The sequence below is a fragment of the Dipodomys merriami genome, unplaced genomic scaffold (assembly GCF_024711535.1).
Source record: "Dipodomys merriami isolate MVZ:Mamm:240054 unplaced genomic scaffold, mDipMer1.0.p SCAF_39, whole genome shotgun sequence".
NCBI lineage: Eukaryota > Metazoa > Chordata > Mammalia > Rodentia > Heteromyidae > Dipodomys > Dipodomys merriami.
This window is the reverse complement of record NW_027205492.1, coordinates 13,364,450-13,388,362: the sequence shown is the minus strand read 5'-3', so window position 1 is coordinate 13,388,362 and position 23,913 is coordinate 13,364,450. Positions and strand designations below refer to the sequence as shown.

General features: G+C 55.5%; 1 protein-coding gene across 5 annotated transcripts in view; it reads right to left on the bottom strand.

Moving 5' to 3' along the window:
- Phactr3 (phosphatase and actin regulator 3) overlaps positions 1-23,913 on the bottom strand; it is a 123,922-nt gene that overhangs the window by 1,103 nt on the left and 98,906 nt on the right. For all 5 annotated transcript variants that reach the window (XM_069990092.1, XM_069990096.1, XM_069990095.1 and 2 more), the window contains exons 8-12: positions 21,314-21,467; positions 7,987-8,042; positions 4,265-4,326; positions 3,325-3,465; positions 1,390-1,466 (exon numbers count right to left, since the gene is read on the bottom strand). In XM_069990092.1, the coding sequence (XP_069846193.1) occupies positions 1,390-1,466; positions 3,325-3,465; positions 4,265-4,326; positions 7,987-8,042; positions 21,314-21,467 (490 nt within the window). The remainder of the gene's footprint in view (positions 1-1,389; positions 1,467-3,324; positions 3,466-4,264; positions 4,327-7,986; positions 8,043-21,313; positions 21,468-23,913) is intronic.

Here is a 23,913-nt window from a genome sequence, read left to right as displayed (position 1 = left end):
TGCTAAAGTTTTGGATGTTGAGAATAATTTTATAGCCTTATAATGTGTGCATAGTAATGTGACAAGAAAATCTTACATGCCTAAAAATGTTTGTATGACCAAAACTGATATGAAATATTAAATGCAGTATGTGGTAAATATGTGTGTAAGGAACTTGTCTAGATTTAGGGCTAGATAAATGTATTTACTAAATACCTTTTTAATAATATATAATGGGAAAGTGTAATGCACTGAAAAACTATGTGGTAATTACACCCTAATTTAAAAAACAAAACCAACATTAAAAATAATTCACATGTTTTATAGAACTTTATTTCCTAAATTTTCATAAGACTTATTCAGAATATTCAGAGTTAAGTTACTCCTTCCCCTATGCCTGTTAGACATGAGAGATGAACATAACACAACAAACCATTTGTGTCATTTTCCCCAGTCCTTTCTACCTCCGCTTCCTCCCTTGATACAGTCATTCTAAAACCACTGGGGGATGGGGCAGGAGCGCAGCCACGCTTCATTCTGTTCCTTAGCGGAAGCAGTGCACAGAGCACCTCTTATTGAATGACTTGTGACAAACAGAAAGGGTGTGTGTGTGTGTGTGTGTATTAGGGCTTGAACTCGTGTGTATGTGTGTGTGTGTGTGTGTGTGTACTAGGGCTTGAACTCAAGTGTGTGTGTGTGTGTGTGTGTGTGCACACGCGCGCGCACTCACTCCCTGTGTCTCCATCAAGGAAAGGTGGTGGGAGTCTAAAATAACTGCTGCTGAGTGCTATCAGTACGGCAGGTAGAGACCGGGACACTCGGCTTGCCCTCATCCACACCAAGGCGCTCAGCAGCACCCTGGGTACAGCACCCCCGCGAATACATTTACAAGGAGAAAAGAATCCCACAGAGCCCGGCCCCCATGGAGCCCTGGCATCCTTGCACACTCCCAGCTCCTACAGAGGTGCCTGTGCATGGGAGGCACTTGGGTATTTTCTGGAGAGGAAACAGTCTTTTGGCCTTGGGAGAGGGTCAACGATCATTAAAGATGGGAGTATAAATTTAAATATGATACAAAGGGTGAATAGAAGATGGGAAAACATTTCTCAGCAATTCATATGTAAAATGGTAAATTCTGAAAATTGGAAAACAATATTAGAGATGAATTCAATGTGCAGAAATTTTCATTTTTTGAGACTTTCTTGAATGATGACTTGTCCAATATTCTACAAACCATGGTTTATCATGCTTTATTAAAAAATAAACATGGGAGCAGATGGAATTTTTAATTGAGATACACTACAATTCTCTGCAGAGATGCTCAATGTGTTTAGCTGGATACAAAGTCCATTGTGGCTGGTGAGTGGTTTCTTTAAGTATGAAAGTCATACAAACACAAAAAAATCTCACCTTGTCAAATGCTTGCTTGATGCATGTACCTCCATTTCATTACTTTTGTATTCATTTAATTCTTTACGAATTGCTGCCTAGAATTAAAAGCAGGACATTGCTTTTCAGGTTGTTCAAAAGTTAACACAGGAAACTAGTTATCAGGTTTGTTGGTTAACCATACTTGCTGACTCTTTCATGAAAGAAACCATGTTTGTTCAGCTGCCTTTTTCTTTCTTTTCGTTTTTCTTTCTTTTCCTTCTTTTCTTTTTTTGGTCTGTCATGGGCTTAAACTCATGGGTGCTGTCCTTGAACTCTTTTGCTCAAGGCTAGCATCTACCACTTTGAGCCATAGCTCCACTTCTGATTTTCTGATGGTTAACTGGAGATCAGAGTCTCATGGATTTTCCTGCCCTGTCTGGCTCTGAACCTCAGTCTTCAGATCTCAGCCTCCTGAGCAGCCAGGATTACAGGTGTGAGCCACCGTCAAGTGGCTCAGCTTCTTTCTTTATAGTCCTAACAATCTGTATGTAGCCATTTAGTGAATTAATTTGCTAGGCCCTTCTCTCCTAAGCCTGTGCACTAATGAAGCAAGAACAGTAAGCAGTGAATCAAGGCCAGCTTCTGGAGAACTGTCATCTCCGCAATCAGATAATCCAGGAAGAAGTGGTTCTCACTTCAGTAACTGCTATGTGCTGTGCCACTGGGACAGTATTGTAGTATTTTAGTTGTCATGACACGGGCAAGTGGGCATCGCAGGTCACTGGCCTGCCCACCCACGACCCTCATGGACCATGATAAACCCTCCAGGACCAGGAGAGAGGGGAGCGCCAGCCAGCCCCTGCAGAGGGAGCACTCGTCCCACATTCAAGTACATTGGATGCCAAAGGTGCTCTTCTCCTCTCTGAACACAGCAGCATTAAACAAGCACTGGTTCAACCTGGACATGTCAGCATTTCTCCAAGTTGAGGCAAGACTTACGAGCATTGAACATGCACCTATTCACTGCATACAGAACGAAAGCCAAGGATCGGACTCATTGACAGGACGTGTGATGCTTTTCTGACAGCCTCGAAGCTTTGGGAGCATTGGGTGCTCATGGTTTTAAATCCTGCTGGGGACCAGCACTGGCCCGTACTGTTCAGAGCTGCTGGGACGCGCCGCCTTCCTCCTGCCTCCTCATGCTGCGGAGGCTCCCAGAGACATCCCAAACCTCACCATTCCAAGACAGTGTCGAGAACCTTCCTGAAAGACTCTAGAATGAACTCTGTCTCTTTGACCTCACTGCAAGTTGTTTAAATCTGTCATCTGATTTTATGCCAGCCTAACCTACCTTTGATTATCCCCCACACCACCAACATTCCCTAGTTTACACCTGTCATCCTAGCTACTCAGGAGGCTGAGATCTGAGGATCACAGTTCAAAGCCAGCCAGGGCAGGAACATCCATGAGACTCTTATCTCCAATTAACCACCAGAAAACTCAAGTGGTGCTGTGGCTCTAGCCTTGAGCTGAAGAGCTCAGGGACAGCACCCAGGCCCAGAGTTCAAGCCCCACAACCAACAAAAAAAAAAAGTCAGTTCCAGGGCTTGAACTCGCCTTAAATCTTGCTTGGCTTGCTTGCTCATAGCTGGTGTTCTACTACTTGAGAAACACCTCCAACCTAGCTTTTTGTTGGTTAATTGGAGATGGAGTCTTACACACTGTTCTTCACGGGCTGGCTTCAAACTGTGATCCTCCTGAGGAGCAAGGGTTGACTAAGGTAAAAGCCGCCAGCTCTCAGCAGTTTATACCTTTTGGACATTTGAGATGAGGCAGTGGTCCTGGTTGGTTTTCTGTGTTTAGCACCATCCCTTCCTCTGCTCACTGGATGCAGTATCTCCACCCACAGCCTGGGTTTCCGTAGCTGCTGGCTCACCTGTTTACCCCGCCCCAGCCAGCACAGACACTCGGTACCTTATCTGCTGCCGACAGCCGCGTCCAGGGCTTGTCTGCCCTCCTGTCGTAGTCCTGGGCTTTTGCTACTTCCACATAATCGCTGAAACGTATCAGGATTTTTCTGTCTCTTAGTTCATCAACAGTGGGCCTCTGGTTAAGCTAAAAATAAAAGATCACTGTAGGTAGGTATCAATGCCAAGCTGACTTTCTTCAAGTACTCCAGAGAAACAGCATTATCTCCATAAACAACACGAACTGTGAAACCTTACTAAAACAATCTCCAATGTGCAGAACTAAATAGTACATTTGCAAGTCACCTCCTCTCACACATTTCACCAGAGGGTTAACCCACCAGGATGCAGGACCCAGGGATGGCTGGTGGATCTGCTCAGAATGCAATTTAGGGTGTTGGCAATTTCAAGTACCATTAAATGCAGACTTCTTAAAATTAACAAAGTACTTCCCACCAAGCTCAGGAGGGAATTTTAGCTTCAAGCACCAAGAATTATCATGAGGCCCAGGGGAGAAAGGGAAACACACAAACACTTGAACCTGGAACGATCAGGATTTTAAAGATGTTATCTAGAGTTATCTATATTGGGCACAGTGAATTTTAACTATTTGAATCACATATAATGACAGCAATGCTATAAAATTGATAAAACTAAGAAGTAACTAAACCACTGAGAGTTTTCTTAGACCTGTGCAAATTAAGAAAACTGTCAAGTAAATGAAAACGTCGCCTGACGCTGGAATGTGGCAAAGGCACTTTTTGGGAGGGGTGGGGGAGGAGTTTTATCAACTTAAATCAAGTAGACCAACTTAACTGATGCCCTGTGGCCCAATAAATCATTCCTGATCAGAATCACAGGCCCAGCCGGTATTACCCACCCCACTGCTACAATCCACCTGACTTCTAGTCGCCTTTTTATGATGAAATAAAATGTTTCATGCTTACCTTTCTTGTTAGTCTTTGCTTGATTTCTCGCCTTTCTTCCTGCTCTGTCTGATCATTCCTTTCTGTGAGAGATTGGGGAAACGAGACAGTTTGGACCTTGTAAAATAGAGAGATGCGTTCTCAGGGTCTCCCTCCTCCTGGCAGAGAGGGAGGGGAAGAAGGACGGCTGTGGCTCACACCTCTTTTCCATGTCACAGTTTTTGTGCTTGGTCTTTCCATGTCTCCCCTCAGGTCAGGAGCTCATGGCCTGACAGCCACACAGAATCATCTCAGCCTGGTCTCCCTCCCTGGGCTACGTAAGGACCAGCTCCAGGTACTGCTGCTGTTTGTCTCTGTCTCTGTGTGTCTGTTGGCCTCCATTCTATCCAAACATCTTTTGATTCGGTGCTGGGGACCCAACTTGGGGCCACTCACCTGCTGGCCAGCATTCCATCATCCAAGTCTTACCCAAACGTCACAGTATTTGCACATCTACGAGCGCAGAATGACACACAAAACATCCACAGAATGGATGTGCATGTGCGCAGTTGAATACAAATGGTTTGTTTTCTGTCCCCCCCCCCTTCTTTTTATAGCTGTGCACAACTTTCAGGTCATCTGCACAGGATATGAGAGACTGGCCTTCAGACTCTAGGCAACCCGTGCTTTCTGGAATTTATACTTTCAAGTATGTTTCAAACACATCCATTAAACTAGCTGCCTCTAGTATTTTTTTCTATGATTACACCTTGTAAAGGAGCCCAGATCCATCACTGAATTGGCTTTGCTTGGTGAGTTGTGACTATTAACCTCAAAACTCTGCTCACCACCTACAGTTGGAAACTAAAGCTAGAGCAGAGTACCGAGATGTGGAACCCAGGCATGCCTCGTCCTGGGGTATGGAGGTGAGGGTAAGAGCTGTCCCGATTCCAACCCCTGGGCCCTGGCTGGGCAGCGCTCCATTCCTAAGAAAGAGAGCTCAGGTTCTGGAAAGGGAATCTTACTATTGCAGTTGAGATTGTTCACATTATCTGCCTTTAAATAGTACGTCTCAAATCTCCCTGTATTTGGGAGACTGGGTATGTAGATGCTTCCTATGACAGTAGATCGATTTTTCGGTATTTTTTTAAAGTCATCTTGGATTAAAACATTTTAGGAAAGGAAATAAAATCATGCTATGTGCTTAGTTCTTAAGCCAATGGACGAACTGGAACAAACCACAGTTGTAAGCTATCATTAGAAACAATACAATCGAGGGGGGGAATGTAAGCATAAAGCTGGCCATGGGGCTTTACGTGATGATATGAAAGTAATTCTTCAAATTTCTTTAAAATAGGCCACAGACAAAGCCCAAGCAAGGCCTCCCTGGGAGAAAAACAAGTGAAAATGCATCTTTTCTTTTTCCTAATTGAAAATATCGTTAGCCAGGCATCCGAGCTCCCGAGAGGGGCTGGAAAGCTGATCTTTGCAAAGGTCTGTCAACACACCTGCTTGAGAAGTCCTCTCTGGGCCTCCGCCCAAGACCTCTCCCTCTGCACGGCCCTCAGCGATATGTCTGTGGCCCTCATTCCCCTCCCCAGCAAACCCCGTGCCTTCCACCGAGCAGGGCTCCCTAACAAGAACTGCTAGATGCAGAGACTGCAAATAGCCCCGGTCCCCAGAGCGCGTGGCTGCATGTAAGGCTGGCGATGGAGCCAGGCAGAGCTCCAGCCTTTCCTCATGCCAACTGCCATTTGTGAAGATGTCCTGTTCCTCCCTGGAGACCTGCCTGCCCCACTAGTCAACTTGGAGCTGTGGTGCCAGCCTCACGGGTTTGTCATAAGGAGTAAATGGGGACGCGTACTGAGCGGGGTAGCACACTGGCACAGACTGGGCCTATTGAGGAACTGCTATTATTAGCACCACAGAAAGGTGCCACTGTGCCCACGAGTGCACAGGCAGTGCTCAGAGCCTCTCAACGTGACTGCACTCAGTCACGGGTCCAACGTGAAGGGAAGAGAACACCACGCGATGCTATTCGAGGATTTGATTACACACCAAACCGTAGTGCGAAGGTCTGACATCCGTGTGTCAAGGGTCTGGGTCACATATGGCTACCCTGTCCTCCTCTGCACAGAACAAGTGAAGCACCCACCCCAGGCCGCACAGCGAAACCTGGGCCGTCGCGTCCACCCACCCAGGGCCCCCGAGGAGGGCTCCGAAACAAGGATGGTGGCGGTGGATGCCCGTGGCCACGCAGAGCAGAGCCCTTCTCCTCTCGCATGCTGAAGGTGAGTGCACTCGCTTCTAGCTCGCTCCTAGACAGTGCTGTTTTTAAGGCGTGGATACTTATTTGCAAGGATGAACACAATGAGCAGCCCTGGCAGGTGGGAGGGGCCGGCTGCGGGACTGGAGGGGAGACCAGAGCTGTTCCCGGTTAACGCCCGGGCGGGCGTTTCGTGCAGCCAGCTGGTTCTCGGAGCACCAGGTCCCCAAAGGCGGTGCAATGCCTCACTCTGGGTCTAGACCGCGGCTCTGAAATGCCATCAGTGCTGCTAAGATTTAATTTTCTGTACGTGGCTTTGTAATTTAAAAATTCAACCACTTGGTAACCAGCAGCTTGGCTGAGCAGGTTATTAGCCGGAGGTTTGCCTTAAACCCTCACACACAGCCTGTGAACACAACACTCACCATGTTGTATTTGTCATTTTTAGGGCTAAATATTTTCCACGCTGGGATGCACAGAGAGCACTGGGGGTGGGGGTGGGGTCTGAAGGCAGGGAGGAGAGGAAGGGGGGGTTAACTAGAACCCAGCTCAGGGCTTGTCTGTTTTCTAATGGTATCCACACAGCCCTGGTATAGCTACAACCTCGTGGAAAGAGGCTTACACACATAAAGCAAAACCCCGAAGATCTCGGCAGCCTTCATCATAGAAAGAAGCGGAACAACTTTAAAAGTCATGCTGTTGATACTGGAGCTCAAACTCAGGGCCTGTCCCTTAGCTCTTTTGCTAAAGAGTGGTGCTCTCCCACTTGAGCCGCACCTCCACTTTCAGCTTTCTGCTGGCTCATAAGAAGAGTCTCACGGACGTTCCTGCCCAGGCTGGCTTCCAACTGCGATCCTCAGATCACAGCCTCCTCCTCTGTAGCTAGAATGACAGGTGTGAGCCACAGAAGCTTTGCTTATGGAAAATATTAAAACAAACAGGTGAAGAACTACCTAAAGATCGCTTTTGAAGGGGTCTCTGCGGCTCCCCCCCCCGTCCTCCGTGGCTAATGGAAGGGCTGCAGGCGGGTTTGCGCACAGGCTGTTACCTAGCAGTGGGCCCTCAGCCGTGGAGTCCACAGGGGCCTGGATCTCCAGGCGCTGAGCCAGAGCAAGCCCTCCCTCCCGCTCCTCCCGCGCCTTCCTAGGGACAACCAAGACCCCCATCCAGCCCTGGGGGTTTCTGCCCCAGCCTTGGCTGCCTCAGGAAGCACATCTCCAGCCCGGGCAGCCCGGACCTGACACCCAGAAGGGACTGGCTCCCTGCCCTGGGAGCCCCAGGCTGCCACCGACTCCCCCAGGTTCATCTCTTCAGGCTTGCTAGGAGGAGAGCGACTTTCCCTGAGAAGGGACGGCTCCATCCCTCCATCCTTGAGGGCTACCTGCTGCCTGGACAGCCGCCTTCACAGCTGCCAAGCACACGTGCGCGTGCCTGCGTGCGTGTGTGTGTGTGTGCGCGCGCGCGTGTGCAGTGCGTGCGTGTGGGGAGCCCCACTCACGTTTCAGGATGTTTCTCCTCTCCAGCTCCTCCACGGCAGGTCTCTGGCTCAGCCGTCTGCGGAAAAACACCACAATTAAATTCTGCACCATGGCGCGGCTGCTGGCAGCGTCCACTCCGCGTGGGGCAGGGCGGGAGGTGGCCGCCACCCGTCCCCAGGAGACAGGCCGGGGAGGGCAGGGGTCCCTGGCCGGTGGGATCGTCAGCCTCCCGCGGGGGAGCGAGCGCCGCCGTCACCGGGCCAGCGCCGGGCCAGTCCTCCACCCGGCTGCGGCCGCACAGGTCTTCATCTTCCGCGCCTCGCCCGGCCCGGCCCGGCCTGTCCACGCGGCGCAATGCTGTGCGCTGAGGGGCCGGCGGGCGGAGCACAGAGCACGGAGCTGCCCCAGGTGCCGGCCGCTCAGGGCTGCTCTGTGCCGGCCGCAGGCGAGGGCGGGCGAGGCGGAGACAGCCTGGAAGTGTGGCTTCCCGCCTGGCTGCCAAGGGTGGGGAGGCGCCCCCCCCCTCCCGGCACGTGGTGCCAGCCATGAATAAAAGCCGGGATCTCCCAGCTTGCGTATCTAAGGGAAGGGAGCAGAGCCCGCCCACCGCCCACCCTCTCCCCCCTCCCTCTCTCTCTCTCTCTCTCTGCCACCAGCCAGACTGAGCAGGCCCTGGAAGAGACAAATCACTATTTTTCAAGTGATTTTTTTTTTACTTGGGGAGTTGGAGAATACGGTCAAAGAAAGCAGAAATTTAAAAACCCACAAGAGCTGAAAAATACACACACACACACAGAGACACACAGACACACAGACACACACAGAGCTTGTCAAGCCAGGGAAGCATCATTAAGCACAACTAATGCCAAGCTCCAATTATTTTTGTGACTAAAATAATGCTATCCTTGGATCGGCGCCACAGTCCTTCCCACTTCCAGAGCGTACCCGCTCCAGCGAGGCGAAGGCAGAGCACTGAACAGCCCCTTTTGGGGCTTGCTGCTCCGCCTAGCCTGCACCTTATCTCCTGGAACCCTGTCCCTGCACAAAGCCCGGGGCGTGAGGCAGCCCGCCCCAGCCAGGCTGGGCGCGGGTGATGTGCTGTCGGCTCCTCCCTGCTTAGTCTTTGGGGTCTGTGGGTGATGGTGGCATCTCTTGACTCTGCGTCCCTTGAGACTTGAACCTGCCCTCTCCGCCCATCCTTCCCCCTCTCCCGTCCCCCCTCCCCCTCCCTTTCCCCTCCTCACCCCCCCCCCCACCCCGCGACTCCTGGCCTGAGTTCTCTGTGCATCCTGAGCCCTCTGTGCATCCTGAGCCAGCTCCTCAGCACAGATCCAACACCCAGCCAGGCCCCAGGGCCTCTCAGTCACCCAGACAGGTTTCCCTGCATCGGCAGCCTGCCCGCAGCCAGCGGCTCACCACACAGAGGGGAGGCAGCCAGTGCCAGGGAGCCGGGCAGGCACACCTGAGTGAGAGAGCGTGGGTGCAGGGGGCTCCGTGGAAGCAGAAGCTGAGGCCAGGGCCCGGCAGAGCCCTGGCTGACTGGGCCCTTTGAGATGGCGGCTGGACATAAGGCCCCGGGGGTGGGGTGTCTGGGGCAGGAGCGCTGTGAGCACAGCTGTGAGGAGTCGCTGGAGTTGAACCTGGGCCGTGGGAGTGGACGGGATCCTGTGGGCATGCGCGGCAGGGGAGGCTCCTAGCCCGTCCCGGCTGCTGTAGTCCGTGTTTATCTCAGGAAGGTGAGGCTTCCTTGCAGCCTGTCCTGAAGCAGGCTTCCCTGGGGCGATCCAGGGCGCCCTGGCCAGGAAGGAGGGGCGGCCACAGTGGAGGAGGCCAGATTCTTGATACCAGAGTCTGAGATGACATTTTCTAGCTGTGTGTCCTCAGGCAGGTTACTTAGCTTCTCTGAGCAGCTTAGACACACTGAGGGCTAAACCACACGTTGTCATAGAGTTGTGGGAAGCGGCTGGGCACGGAGGTGTTTTATAATGACATTTTCTTGGAATTTATTAAAGTCTCAAGAAATCGCCATCATCACCATCTCCAGGCTGCCTCTAAGAACGTCAGGTCTTTGCAAAAACCTTCCTGGATGTCAGGTTGCGTGCCTTCACGCACGCTTTTCTACCGAGGTCTTTGTTCTCTGGGTGGAGGAGGCTCCTTCCTGCATAGGTGCGGTGCTTACTATGCACCAGGCACCTCCGTGCGGGTCGCCTGCCATCAAGAGCCCACCCCCACGTGCACACGGCCACCCGCCACGCCCACGTCCAGGCCAAGACACGAGTCCACCGGAAAGAGTGCAACAGCTCGGGCCTGGGGCTGGGCTGGGGCCTGGGAAGAGACAGGCCTGGGGATGGGCTGGAGCCTGGGATTGGGCTGGAGCTGGGCTGGGGCTGGGCTAGGGACTGGGGCTGGGGCCTGGGGAAGAGATGGGCTGGAGCCTGGGACTGGGGCTGGGGCAGGGGCTGGGGCTGGGCCAGGGACTGGGGCTGGGGCTGGGCTGGGGCCTAGGGAAGAGACGGCCTGGGGATGGGCTGGAGCCTGGGACTGGGCTGGAGCTGGGCTGGGGCTGGGGCTGGGGCTGGGGCTAGGCTAGGGACTGGGGCTGGGGCCTGGGGCTGGGCTGGGGCCTGGGGCTGGGCTGGGACCTAGGGCTGGGCTGGGACTTAGGGCTGGGCTGGGGCCTGGAGATGGTCTGGGGCCTGAGACTGGGCTGAGGCTGGTCTGGGCTGGGGCCTGGGGCTGGGGGTGGGCTAGGGTCTGAGGGTGGGCTGGGTTAGGCTAGGCTGGAGCTAGGGTTGGGGCTAGGGCTAGGCTGGGGCTGGGGCTGGGGCCCGGGCCTGAGCCTAGGGCCTGTGGCTGGGCTGGGGTCTGGGGATGGGCTGGGGCTGTGGATGGGGGATGGGGGCTGAGGCTGGGGGTTGGGGCTGGGGTCTGGGGATGGGCTGGGGCTGTGGATGGGGCTGGGCTAGGAATGAGGGCTGGGGATGGGGGGGATGGAAGTTGGGGCTGGGGGCTGGGCTGCCCTGCCAGTCCCTCACCCCTCACTGCACCAGGCCCCACCTCTCCTGCTGCCAGTGGCCGCCACACCGGTACGGCGTGGACGGCACCAGGGCACCTGGCCAGCTCTTGTGAAGCCACAGGGCTGGTCCTGGCTCCAGGGCAGCGAAAGCTGAGGTGCTGGTGCACAGGACAAAGCCTTCAGGCCATAGCGACCAGCGCCTGTGCGGCCGCCACCGTGTTCCCCTCTCCACCGCGGCCGACGCCATCACTAGGCTCCCCACTAGTATCTGGAGACATACGGCGGCATTCAAAAATACCAGCATGTATTCTCCATTCCAGATACAAGCCTGGGGGGAGGCTCCTCTCTGGAGTCCCCCGGGGGATGAGTTCACCTCTACATATACCTGACCCTGCAGAGAGAGTCTGCATGTGTCAGACCAGGACAAACACGGCCCAGGTCAAGCAGCCAAAGGAATCGGAGGCGCAGTTCCGGGTGAGCCCCGCCCTGGCCAGCGGGGCTCGGGATGGCAAGTGTGGGAAGGGGTCTGGCACTGGCATCGGTGCGGCATCAGCATCGTGGGCATCCTCAGAATCACCATTGTCTTTGTCACCATCACTGTCATCATCACCACCAGCACTGGGGTCTCCCTGGTGCACAGAGCCCAGGTCCCTTCCAACCTTCAGACAACAGGGCAACCACGTCCATCCTGCCTGCAGCTCTGCGCTGGCCCGAGCCCCAGAACAGCCGGGGACTCGGACGCGAGCATCAGACTCACACCCTCCTCCCTCAGACACTCACACCCTGCTCTGTCAGACACACACTCTCCTCCCTTAGACACTCATATGCGCGTTGTCAAACGTACCAACAGGTTTTGCTGAAACCACTGCCTTAAGAATAAAGGTGAGACTCTGCTCTCAGCCACCATCTCAGGCTGCCCCTCTGCAATCACAGTGAACGCCACGGCCAGTGCTGACGGATAACACGTTTCAAGATCGCTGTCACCAGGCGGAGCCCAGCCCGTGAAGGGGACTGTTTGTTCACTGTGCACACCTTTCACCCAACCCTCAGTGCTTTGTCTCTAAACCTGAGCCCCAGGTCTGCACCCACAGAGAGCTGGAGATGGGCTGACATGTCCTCTTCCCAGGGCCACCTTCCTCTGCCCTTTCCCACGACTGGTCTTTTCACTGGGAATAAAGCGGGAGCACAGAATCGGTACAGGTGCTGTCCCCTCACCTGAGCGTGGAAGACCAGGAACACGGAGCTCATGTCCCCATATGACTCCCAAGACTCAGCATGGCTGCAGAAACCACCTTCTGGTCATACACAGACCTTGTGACCACAGACCTTGCCAAGCAAGGGAAGCAAGATGTCCAGATCAAGACAGTTGACAATAGAACAGTTGATAAACAGGGACCAGAGGTGCCAAGAACAGACGTAAGAGCCGTCAGTAAAGGGTGTAGGAAACATGGACGTCCATGCATGGACAGGTGAAGCCTGACTGGCCTCCCATCACACACCAAAATTCACTTGCATTCTAAATACACAAAACCCCAATTATGAAACACTGGAAGACAATCTAAAGAAAACACTAGGTCTGAGAAGGGGGTTCTTGGACAAGCATATTACATAGCACAACCAACCAAAGAAAACTGATTTCATCAAACTCAGAAGCAGAGGAGACAATCCATCCTAGAAGATGGGGAAAGAGTCTGCTAACTTTTCATCCCATGAAGACTTGGTGCCTAGAACAGATAAGGAACTAAAAAACAAGCAATTTAAGAAATCATGCCACCAGTCAGAATGATTATCATCAAAAAGGAACCAATCACAAATGCTAGGGAGGCTGCGGGGCAGGTGTACACGGCCATCAGTTAGTGCAGCCACGCTGGGGAATGGTTTAGAGTTTCCTGACAAGGTCACAGAGCAGCAACTGGGAAGGCAAGGCAGCAGGTCACAGGGATGCCTGGTGATCACCAAGAGAAGGATTCATCCGAAGCACACGCTGGTGAGGGACAGACACACGCCACACACCAGTATCTCCAGTGAAATACTGTCCCGCCAGAACAAAAGGATGGAATCCAGTCACTTGTAGCAATGTGGCTGGATCTAGAGGCTGCCCTGTTATGTGAATAAGGTGGACAGAGAAGGACAATCGCATGCTGTCACTCAGATATGGAGCTGAAACATCGGAGACCCCAGGAACTAGAGAATGAAACTGTAGCCACCAGGGGCTGGGTGGATACCAAGTCCCACCCGCCTGGAGGACTGCGCAGGGCATTCTGTTATACTGAGGCGCCGCAGAGATAACAGCACTGCACCGTAACTCCAGACAGCTGGGAGAGAGGGTGCGGATTCCGTCCGCCCTCCTTCCCAGTGCCCTGTGCAGCAAGGGTGCTGGCCAAAGCCGCCGCGGAGGTGAGTCAGTCCCACTCTGGGGTGTGGACAAGCCGTCCCTCCCTGCACATCAGCCTTCTCTTGTGAACAGCCAGCTAGGGTGCCGGGTCTCTGGCTCAGGGTGAAGATCCAACGAGATACGCAGGGCTTGGGGCCCAGCCACAACCTCTGGCACGGCGGTTTCTCAGCCCTGCATGGCCCCGGCCCTCCCGGCTGCCCTTCCCATAGGACAAGCCGAGCAGGAGGGCCCAGGTGAGTCCCAGGATAGGGAGAGCCAGTGGGTGTGGCTCAGGACGACAGGGAATCAGGGGAGGTGCAGGCCTGGCTGCCCAAGCTCTGACTCCCATGAGAGGCCATGGTCCCCCCTCCCCCTCCCCCCCCCAGCGCACAACCCACTGTGCACCATCCCGGAGGCCACCAGGGCATGATGGAGGCTGCCTCCGGCTCAGCGCAGAGCAGGGCTGAGCAGTTACTCCTTCCAAAGGAGGCGGAGGCTGGATGCTGGCAGTGAGCGGTTCTGCGCCCACAGAGGCTGCAGCTATTTTGGGAGGCCTGGTTCCCAGAATGTCAGCCCTGCCCCAGCCGGCCTGAGTCACGGGGATCCCGGGATTCCCCGGCGAGGCGGCGTCTGGATGCGCCGTGCTGCGTGGCGCTGTGCTGTGCGGTGCTGCGCTGTGCGGTGCGGTGTGACGCCCATCCTCCACCAGGCAGGCAGCCCCTGCCCCTCACCCGCATCTCAGGCTGCTGGGGAACAGGGCGTCCCAGGAGAAGGAAGGGGGACAGGAGTCCTCCCTACGGGACCCTGGGATGAGGCCTGGAGGGCGAGGAAACCATGAGGGGGCCAGCGTGGGGCCCCGCAGAAGGCCAGGTGGGCTGGGTGACTGCTGGCCCAGCTAGCCCCACAACCCCTCCACCCCCCCCGCTTCCAGCACCCCAGCCTCTTGCTCGGGCAGCTGTGGGAGCTTCCGGAAGCCCTGACTTCCATCCCATCCCTTGTCCGGCCCCATGGCAGGCTGGCCTCCTGAAAGCCCGCGATGAATCTGCGGCCGGCTCCCATCACCACCAGGACCTGGGCTGAGCCCACACGGGGCCACCCAGCCCATGGCCGGGCTCCCTGGGGCCCCCAGCTGCCCCCCCCCAGCTGGCCCAGCACACCACACCCCTCTCAGACACACATCTGCCCGCCCCCGCACCCCGACCCCTCTGGCAACATCAGCATCATGTCTGATCTGTGACGTAAGGTGGGAAATTAAGTCTTGATCCAATCATGTGTATCTCACAGGTCGGTGCGCAGACACAACTGCAGTGGGCGGTGCACTGAAGGCTCGTGGCGCACACCCACACCCGCCGTCTCCCAGCGCAGGCCCCGAGCGCCCGCCAGTCACCTCGGAGACACCGCCACGGGCAGCCGCTTCCAAACCCAGGAAGATTCTGGGCAAAGTTCTGGGCAGATCAAGATGCCTCCCCCTCCATTCCAGGAAAGTTCAGCCCGTAATGAGATTCTGCCAGCACACTTGGCCTGCTCATTAGGACTCGCTGGGCTCCGAGGCCCGGGTCCGAGGGGCAGGCACGGGCCGGGGCGAGGGCGGAAGCCGGGGCAGACACAGCGGGCGAGCCGTGCTGAGGGCGCTGCTCCTGGGCAGGACGCCCGCCCCCTCGGTGCCACGGGGAGGCGCCAGCGCCGCGGCCACCACGAGACGAGACCTCCTCCTCCAAAGGCCGCTGCGCTGGGGCTGGAAGCAGCCCCGCCTCCCTCCGCCTCGGGGCAGTGGTGAGGCCCTGCCCGCGGGTCTGTGGCAAGGACTGAAGGTGGGCACCAACGCCTCCGCCCCAGCGCCTCCCAGGACCCAACAGGAGCAGGGTTCCCATCTGTCCTCAGGGGCTGGGGTCCCCTCTGTTGTATCCCCTCCTCCCCTCCCCACCCTCAGCTCTGTGCAAATCTCACCACGCCCCCTCCCCTCCCCTCCCCATCCTCAGCCCTGCACAGCCCTCCCCTCGTCCTCTCCCCTCCCCTCCCCATCCTCAGCCCTGTGCACCCCTCACCTCATCCCCTCCCCTCCCCTCCCCATCCTCAGCCCTGTGCACCCCTCACCACGCCCCCTCCCCTCCCCCGCCCTCCCCACCCTCAGCTCTGTGCACCCCTCACCACGCCCCCTCCCCTCCCCTCCCCATCCTCAGCCCTGCACAGCCCTCCCCTCGTCCTCTCCCCTCCCCTCCCCATCCTCAGCCCTGTGCACCCCTCACCTCATCCCCTCCCCTCCCCTCCCCATCCTCAGCCCTGTGCACCCCTCACCACGCCCCCTCCCCTCCCCATCCTCAGCCCTGCACAGCCCTCCCCTCGTCCCCTCCCCTCCCCTCCCCATCCTCAGCTCTGCACAGCCCTCCCCTCGTCCCCTCCCCTCCATTGTGGTTTTGCTCTGGAATTTCTCAGCCGCTGTTTCCATTGCTGCTGCCACCATTTCCTCTAAGTTCCCATCTTTGCCACTCAACTGATGATAAAGTTGCAAGTGGGTAAGAAAAGACCCCTGCAAAGAGGCCTCTTCCGTTCCCGGGCTGGTGCTGCCCAGCCTCGGCGGCAGAGGAGGCTGTGTCTCTGCCCCAGACAGCCGGGTCAGGCAACCGCCATGGCCTCACGTCTCCTCCGTGGGACGGAGGTCCAGCGGTTCAAGTCCGCAGCGTGAGTTTGCCCCCCTCACCACGGGTGGTGAGGGTGAGGGAGAGGGGGCAGCGAGGACCCAGCCCCAGCCCAGGTCCAGCCCCACAGCCTGCGGCCCGAGACGGTGCTTCTACCCTTGCACAGTACTGACTTCCATCTGAGTAATGACAAGTCGTCACCTGCTTCTACTGATCCTAGGAAAAAAATTGTTTTCAATACACACACACACACACATACACACACACACACACACGCACGCACGCACGCACGCACGCGCGCACACACACACATGCATACACACACACATGCACACACACACAGACACACACGCACACACACACGCACAGACACACACACATGCGCACACACATGCACACACACGCACGCACACACACACATGTACACACATGTACACACACGCACACACACATGCACGCACGCACACACACAGGCACACACACAGGCGCACACACACACACCCCCGCTGTGCCCTGTGCCCTGTCATGCCAGATCCCAGCTCCCTCCAGCAGCTCTGGCCAGGCTCACATCCTGCCCCCAAGAACATCTTGCATCCTCTGAAAATTCCACAGGTCTAGAGCAAGCACGGCGGGGCGCCGCGGTGTTTTCCAGGACCTGGTGTTCTACAGCCCAAGCGCCGGCAGTCCTTTCTGGTTACAGAACAAAACGTACAGAAAAGCTGAGGATCACATCACTAATGTGTTAACATGCTAAGTGCCAATTCCCGAAGGAGGCGACTGAGCCTTAATCAGCTGCTCACTGTGCCCAGAACAAAGGGCTCCCAAGGGGGATGGAGAGGAGGCTGGTTCACCCTCAGAGCGCCTGGCCCCGTGCCCAGGAAAACACGCCAACCGCCCCACCACCAAACAGCCCGGGAACGAGGCTGACCTCCAGATCAGCAATGGCCACCTGTGGCCTCCTCTGATGCCCACAAGGGTCCTGTGCAGACGACAGAGCATGCCCAGAGCGGCAGAGCAGCCCGCTCCACGCCCAGAGCCTCTCAGACTCACCGGGAACCTGGCCCGGGGCACAGGCACTGGGAAGATGCAGCCTTTCTCTGCTTCCTAAGCCAGTGGAGACCCCGAGGGAGACAGCAGAGATGCCCCAAGCACCCCGCTGGGGTGGGGGCAGGGACTCGAGCTGCCCGTCCACACAGGAGGCCCTGCACATTTTCTCTAAGGGCCTCCCCGCCGCCCGCAGCAGACACTTCCCATCACCCTCTCTCCCCTCCTAACACAGGTGCAAGTGTCCTTTGCTCTAGACACCTGCAGTGCTCTCTGGGGGCGGAATGCACCTCGCTGGTGTCAACCCAACGGAGGAAGACGCAATGCCAGGGCTGAGGGAAGTGGAAGACTCATTGTCCAGGAAGACGCAATGCCAGGGCTGAGGGAAGTGGAAGACTCAGTGTCCAGGAAGACGCAATGCCAGGGCTGAGGGAAGTGGAAGACTCATTGTCCAGGAAGACGCAATGCCAGGGCTGAGGGAAGTGGAAGACTCAGTGTCCAGGAAGACGCAATGCCAGGGCTGAGGGAAGTGGAAGACTCAGTGTCCAGGATGCCTCGCCCACCGCTGTCTCTGCCCTCTGCGCCTGCCCCCATCCTCAGCTGGCTTCTCTTCTCCACAGCCCTGACAAGGTGCTTCAACTTCTCCCTAATAATCACTTTTCTCATGTCTCCACGGGAGGTGATGGCACCCCCAGGTCATGGGTCACTGAGTGGATTACGTAAATGAAGATGGGTTGTCTCAGATCATAGCCAATAGTCAGCATGTAAAAGTGACAGCGCAGGGAGCTGGGAAATTGCCTCAGTGGTAGAGCGCTTGCCTTGCATGCATGAGACCCTGGGTTCAATTCCTCAGCACCACATAAGCAGAAAAAAGCTGGAAGTGGCGCTGTGGCTCAAGTGATAGGGTGCTCACCTTGAGCTGAAGAGCTGAGGGACAGCGCTCAGGCCCAGAGTTCAAGCGCCATGACCAACGGAAATAAAAGTGACAGCCCAGCATGGTTGTGCATACCTGTAATCCAATTCCAGCATTCAAAGGATGGTGAGTTTCAAGGCCATTCTGGGCTACAGAGCGAGACCCTGCCAAAAATAATTTTTTGAAAATGACAGCTGGCCTTGTTTCTAATGTCCTTCCCAGACTGTGGGCAGGACGGAGGCTGCACGGTCACCTGTGCAGATCCCGGGACGCGCTTGCTGTGTGAGCACGGCTCTGGTGTCCACTCTGCCCATCCAGGGTAAGAAGCACCCCACGCCTCTGCCATCAAAGCTAACCTGACCTCAGGTGATACCCAGACCAAGCACCAGACACTGCCAGGGAGGCAGCGGACACTTCAGAACAAGAACATCAGCAGGTGTATACCAAGAAACTGGAAATGGAAAAACAGGATGCCGTGAAAACACCACATGTACTTTGGGATGAAGTGATGTCCTGTTGGCATGGCAACTGGAAGCTGAATTATTCAGCAGGAGACAGAGTAAGAAGCCCAGGGAGGAGTCCCAGCCCAGACAAAGGGACCCCAGAGAACACACACCCAGACTCCAGGAGGCAGCCTCTGGCCTCCCAGGAGGCCGAGTCTTAATGGCTGCTTTCTCTGTGTCTAATTCTGGGGCTATTCTTCAGGTTTTCAACACAGTGATAAATGTCCAGGGACCAGCCATTATATTCTAGTCCAAGGTATCAACCTGTCACTGGTTCCAGACACAGAGGGTACACAGGGCCCAGGGCCTGGGACTTTGGTGCCGTGATGTTTGCTAATCTGGGCTCTGCTTTTTGGTGCTGTGGATTTTGGTGATCAGGGCTCTGCAGGAACTCCACAGCCCCTCTCCTTGAAACCGACCCAGCCACTGCCCTGTCCCCAGCACCGACCCAGCCACAGCCCTGTCCCCAGCCCACGGCGGGCACATTGTGACATAATTGAGTCAGGAACTCTTGCATCAATTTCCTTTACCGTATAAGTCAATTCCCTTCCGATTCAATGTGATACAGAACGTGGTTTGATTATTAAACAGACAAGCATTTTCCATGCACACAGTTGGAGGTAGGCACAGACACGGTGATGCACAAACACCTCTTCTAACCTCTCGCTAATGATGTTCAAACAGGACACCATGCGGACAAGCAGACTTATCCTGTGGAACATTTCCTGGTTTATTAATAAAGTTTTACTAACACAATGCTTTGTGCACTCATTTGCGCATCTATCGCTTCTTTAGGGGTCTGATGGCCAGACTTGAACAGAGGTGGCAGAGAAAGTATGGCCGCCCCTGGACATTCACTTCCTTCTGCGTGACCCCAGGGTTTTGTACCTCTCACACCTGGCCCCCCACAGAAAGAGTGTCTGCTTCTGACACAGTGATGACCGGACACCCCTAAAACTCAAAGCTTCCCCTCACCAAAGAAAAGCACGCACACACAAAGGAGGGGCCGCCTGGCGGCTTCTCTGCGATAAGAGGCGGTGCAGCAGCGCTCCTCGGTCCACGCCGTACCCTGAACTTAGGAATCTCGTTTCCAGGCTCGGGATGTGCCATGGGACACACACACACCTGGTCACGCAAATCCCGGTCACGGTCATGAGGGAGAACCGTGCGCTCCTCCACCACAAGGTGCCCAGAGCCACGGCGCCCGGCCAGGCGCACGCAGGCTCGTCTGCTCCGTCATCTCCTGAAGTGGTCAGGGCGTGGGGGCGCCTGTGGGAGCCTCAGCGGTTGCCCGGCCGAGGCCGGCGCTCCTGAGCCCGGCCAACGGCCAGCAGCGCAGCTCTGGAGCGAGCAATCGCACCCAGGCAAAGCTCGGGATGGAGCAATGCATGCTCGTAGAGCTTGGGATGGAGCAATGCATGCTAGTAAAGCACTTGACACCACCCCTCCACCTGTATGACCACCCTGGGAGCCCAGGGCCGGCCGTTCCCCAGGCCCCCCACCTGTAAGACCGCCCTGGGAGCCCAGGGCCGGCCGATCCCCAGGCCCCCCACCTGTATGACCGCCCTGTGAGCCCAGGACAGCTGTACCCACCCTGCCACCAAGGCTGCAGGAGGTGAATGCCATGCTCACTTCAGTGGGCAGCTAGCCGTGTCCCCGTTCTCCAGGAAGGACACCGGCTCAGAACGCAGAACACCTGGTGCCATGCACAGGTCGGCCTCTGAGCTTCACGCTCCCACATCCTCGGCCCTTACATCACATAAGCCATGTGGCTCCTCCTCCCTACCACTCCCCCCCACCCCCCCTCCCCGCCCCGCCATCACTGCCTGCTCAGACTGTCCACAGATGGAGACTGGGATGCAGAGCAAGCACCATGGGCTGTGGACGCCAGGAGCTCTGGACACACACAGCAAAACCAGGACGCACCAACCCATCAACCGGGACCGCTCTAGTCCTGTCCCCACTGGCAGAGGCCCCGCCTGGGCCCAGGGTGGATCCCAAGGGACCACAAGCACCAAGACCTCGGGCCTCCCTGCTGTGACCCTCAAAGGACCCACAGGAGGTACTAGCACTCACTCGTGGCTCTAGATGACTTGGTACATATCCTGCCCCAGAATGTGTGTGTGTGTGTGTGTGTGTGTGTGTGTGTGTGTGTGTGTGTGTGTGTGTGTGTGTGTGTGTGTGTGTGTGTGTGTGTGTGTGTGTGTGTGTGTGTGTGTGTGTGTGTGTGTGTGTGTGTGTGTGTAGGGGGGGAACAGAGAGAGATGGAGAGACAGAGAGAAAAGAAGAAGGAGGAGAAGGAAAGAGAAGAACAAGAAGAGGAGGAGAATAAGAGGAGGAGGAGAAAGAGAGAAAGAGAGAAAGAGAGAGTGAGTGAGAAGGGAGGGAGGGGGTGTCAAGTTTTTCCTGAAAAACTTAACAGGACCACGCACTGCTGGAGCCATTAACCATGATGCAGGTTAAGGGGGACCACCCCTGGCCTGAGCCCGGGCCAGTGTGGCCTTGGCCACCTGCGACCCTTACTTCTTCAGCATGGATTCTGGCACCTGCAGAGCAGAGTCTGTGGGGAGAGTGATCGGGCCCAGGGGGCATTCCTAATGTCTGAGACAGTTTGGATCATCATGGGAAATACACATTTTGGGGCTGGGGAGCAGCTTGGTTCCCACCACGGAAGTCTGAGCCAACACTGGCATCAAGAGCAGCTTCTGGGAGCTCTGGTCCAGCTTGGGGCTGGAGGGACCCAGAGAAGCGCCAACCACACGGCCTGGCACAGCTGCAACTGGTGTCTGGCACGGCCGGGCGAGGCCGGTGCCCAGCCTGACACGGGCTGGATCAGCTGGATCAGCGGAGCGCCCACTTACTTGGAGAGCTTCATTTCGATCTGCTGCCGAATCTCCTGCCTCTCCTCGTCCGTCCTCCGCGGGAAGATGTTCCGCTCCTCCAGCTCCTGTTTGCTGGGCCGGTTCCTCAGCTTCACGGCCAGCAGCTCCTTCTTGCACTTCCTCGGCAGCGTTCCTGAGAGACCCCGGGGAAGAGGAGACGGGTCAGCACAGCCACGGGCAGGAGAGAGGAGGGAGGGGAGTGGGGGACAAAACCCGCCATGCCGGGCCATGCCCTCAGCGGCTGGCCGGACGGCCGGTTACCTGAGCCAATCCTGCTGCCCCGTTGCCCCAGGGTTTACTGATGGTATGAAATAACACTGGTGCTCTGTGCTCTGTCCTCCCGGTCCCAGCGTAGCCCACCTCCTCCCGCATGGCCGGCCCCCTCCTTGAGGCCCAGGGTGGCGGGGTCAGAGCCTCCACTGCCCTCATGCCGCTGGCTTCGCTTCTTCCTTCAACTGACATCTTCCCGCTCTGCTCGCCTGCACAGTCGCTCTCCCTGCACCCTGGAGAGGCACAGACCTGGGTCCTCTTTAGACTTCTGGGCTAAACAAGAAACCCGTGTGTCTGGAAGGTGGGAGGCCATGGAATGGCTTATTGGTGTTATTTTGAAATGAAAAACAGCTGCCTGGCCAGCCCAGGAACGAGCTCCTCAGGGAACACCACTGGGTGGGCAGGAGACCTGGACAGCTCTGGGTCTGAGGGCCGGGGTTTGATTTTGGACTTTTCATGGCCCCCAAATCAGTGGATTGAAATGAGAGCATGGGAAGGCTCTTGGGCAGTGGAATTAATTTACTAAGAGTGGAAATGGAGCCAGGTGAGGTGGCTTGAGCCTGTAATTCAAACTACTTGGACAGCAAGGACTGGGGGATCTTGGTTCAAGGCCTGGTCAGGCATAAAGAAGTGTGAGAGACTCCATCTCAACCAGTGGCTGGGTGTGTGTGGTGGTGTGCACCTGCTATCCCAGCCCCGAGGGAAGCACCAAGGCATAAGCCTATTCTCGCTACTGACACAGAGGAGCTGTTAGACCAGGCATGGAGTAAGACCTTCCTCAGAACTTAACCAATGAAAAAAGGGGCTGGAGGTATGGCTCTAGATGCTAGGGCATCTGCCCAGCAAGCACAAGGCCCTGGGTTCAAGGTTCACTATCACCTGAAAAGAACAGGAGAGCAAAATCCAAAGCAGGATGAGCGGGAGGGGCTAGCATATGGCAGAGGGAGAGAATGGCATTTTCTGAGAAGCCTCGTGTGCTCAAGCATGAACTATACTGAGTGTGGTTTCATCTTTCAGCGTACGATTAAGCAAGTGCTTAAACCTACCGCAAATGTCTGAGGATTGTCGTTACACACTGCCAATCACACTCATTCTGAACTGAGAAAAAGAGCTTTTTGTTGGGAGATTTCTAGGTGTGAATGAGGAATATTCTGTATAGACACAAAGGATTCTCATATGCTATTAACCCAGCCTCCAGGGCCACAGCCAGGACACAGAGTAGGGCTGCAGGAGGAACCTCTGGGCTGTCTTCACAGGAAGTCCTTCACCAAGATAGCCACAGATTACCAAAATTTGCTACTTAGAAATCATCAAAGGACACTTCCGGAAAACTAGCTTACAATGGATTGGAGGGATATCTTTTTATCCAAGTTGACTAAATTAATCTGAGGAAGCATGCATCCCCAGAGTGTCCTAACACTGAGCAGGAAGCAAACGTTGAGACTTCCTGTCTGTGGGCTGGAAACGAGGCCCCACCCCCTAATATTCCCAAATAGGCTTTATTGCTCTTCCTGTCCTTTGATTCAGAAATCCCTCTTCAAGGAGAGATTAAACTAGTGTGATGGGAACGTAAAGAACACATAAAAGGATGCTATTCTAGTCGTGGTTATGAAAGAAACAAAAACCAACCCAAACGAACAATGGAAGAGCACTTCGTTAAATGACTGTACATTTGTTTGACCTGGATATTTGTTATCAGTTGAAAATGGGAGTGCAGCCAAGCATGGCTGTTTGATAGGTAGAGGCAGGACGATCATGAGCGAGGCCAGTCTGAAAGTGAGCGAGATCCTGCGTGAAAAACCACCCAAAGGGCTGGGGTGGGCTTGAGTAGCAGAGCATGTGTCTGGCACACTTGAGGACCTGGGTTTAGTCCACAGTATTAAAAAAAAATCACAGGAGAGCACAGAAGGTAAGGAAGGAATACTGGAAATGAGCAGTGGCCAAATTCCCAGCGGCACACACCTGTGACCACGTGTGTCACACACCTGTGACACACGTCTGCATGGTAAGCGCTGCACCTGCCCTCACAGGGCACTACCTGAGCTCAAAGCCTGTTCACTCAATGCAGAGGAGCTGGCAGGGTGAGCTCACTGACCCTGGATGTTCATTCTGCCATATGCAGAATCACAGCGTGGGACCCCAGGAGCAAGCCCCATGCCGAAGGGCTCTCGGCCTCCAGCACCATCTCAGTCCAAGATGGAGAAGCATGGACTCAACGTCTTTCTCTCTTCAAACAAACTCCAAGTCAGAATACATGAAACAATAGTTTTCAAGATGCAAACAGCAAGCAGAAAGAACTCTGGAAACGG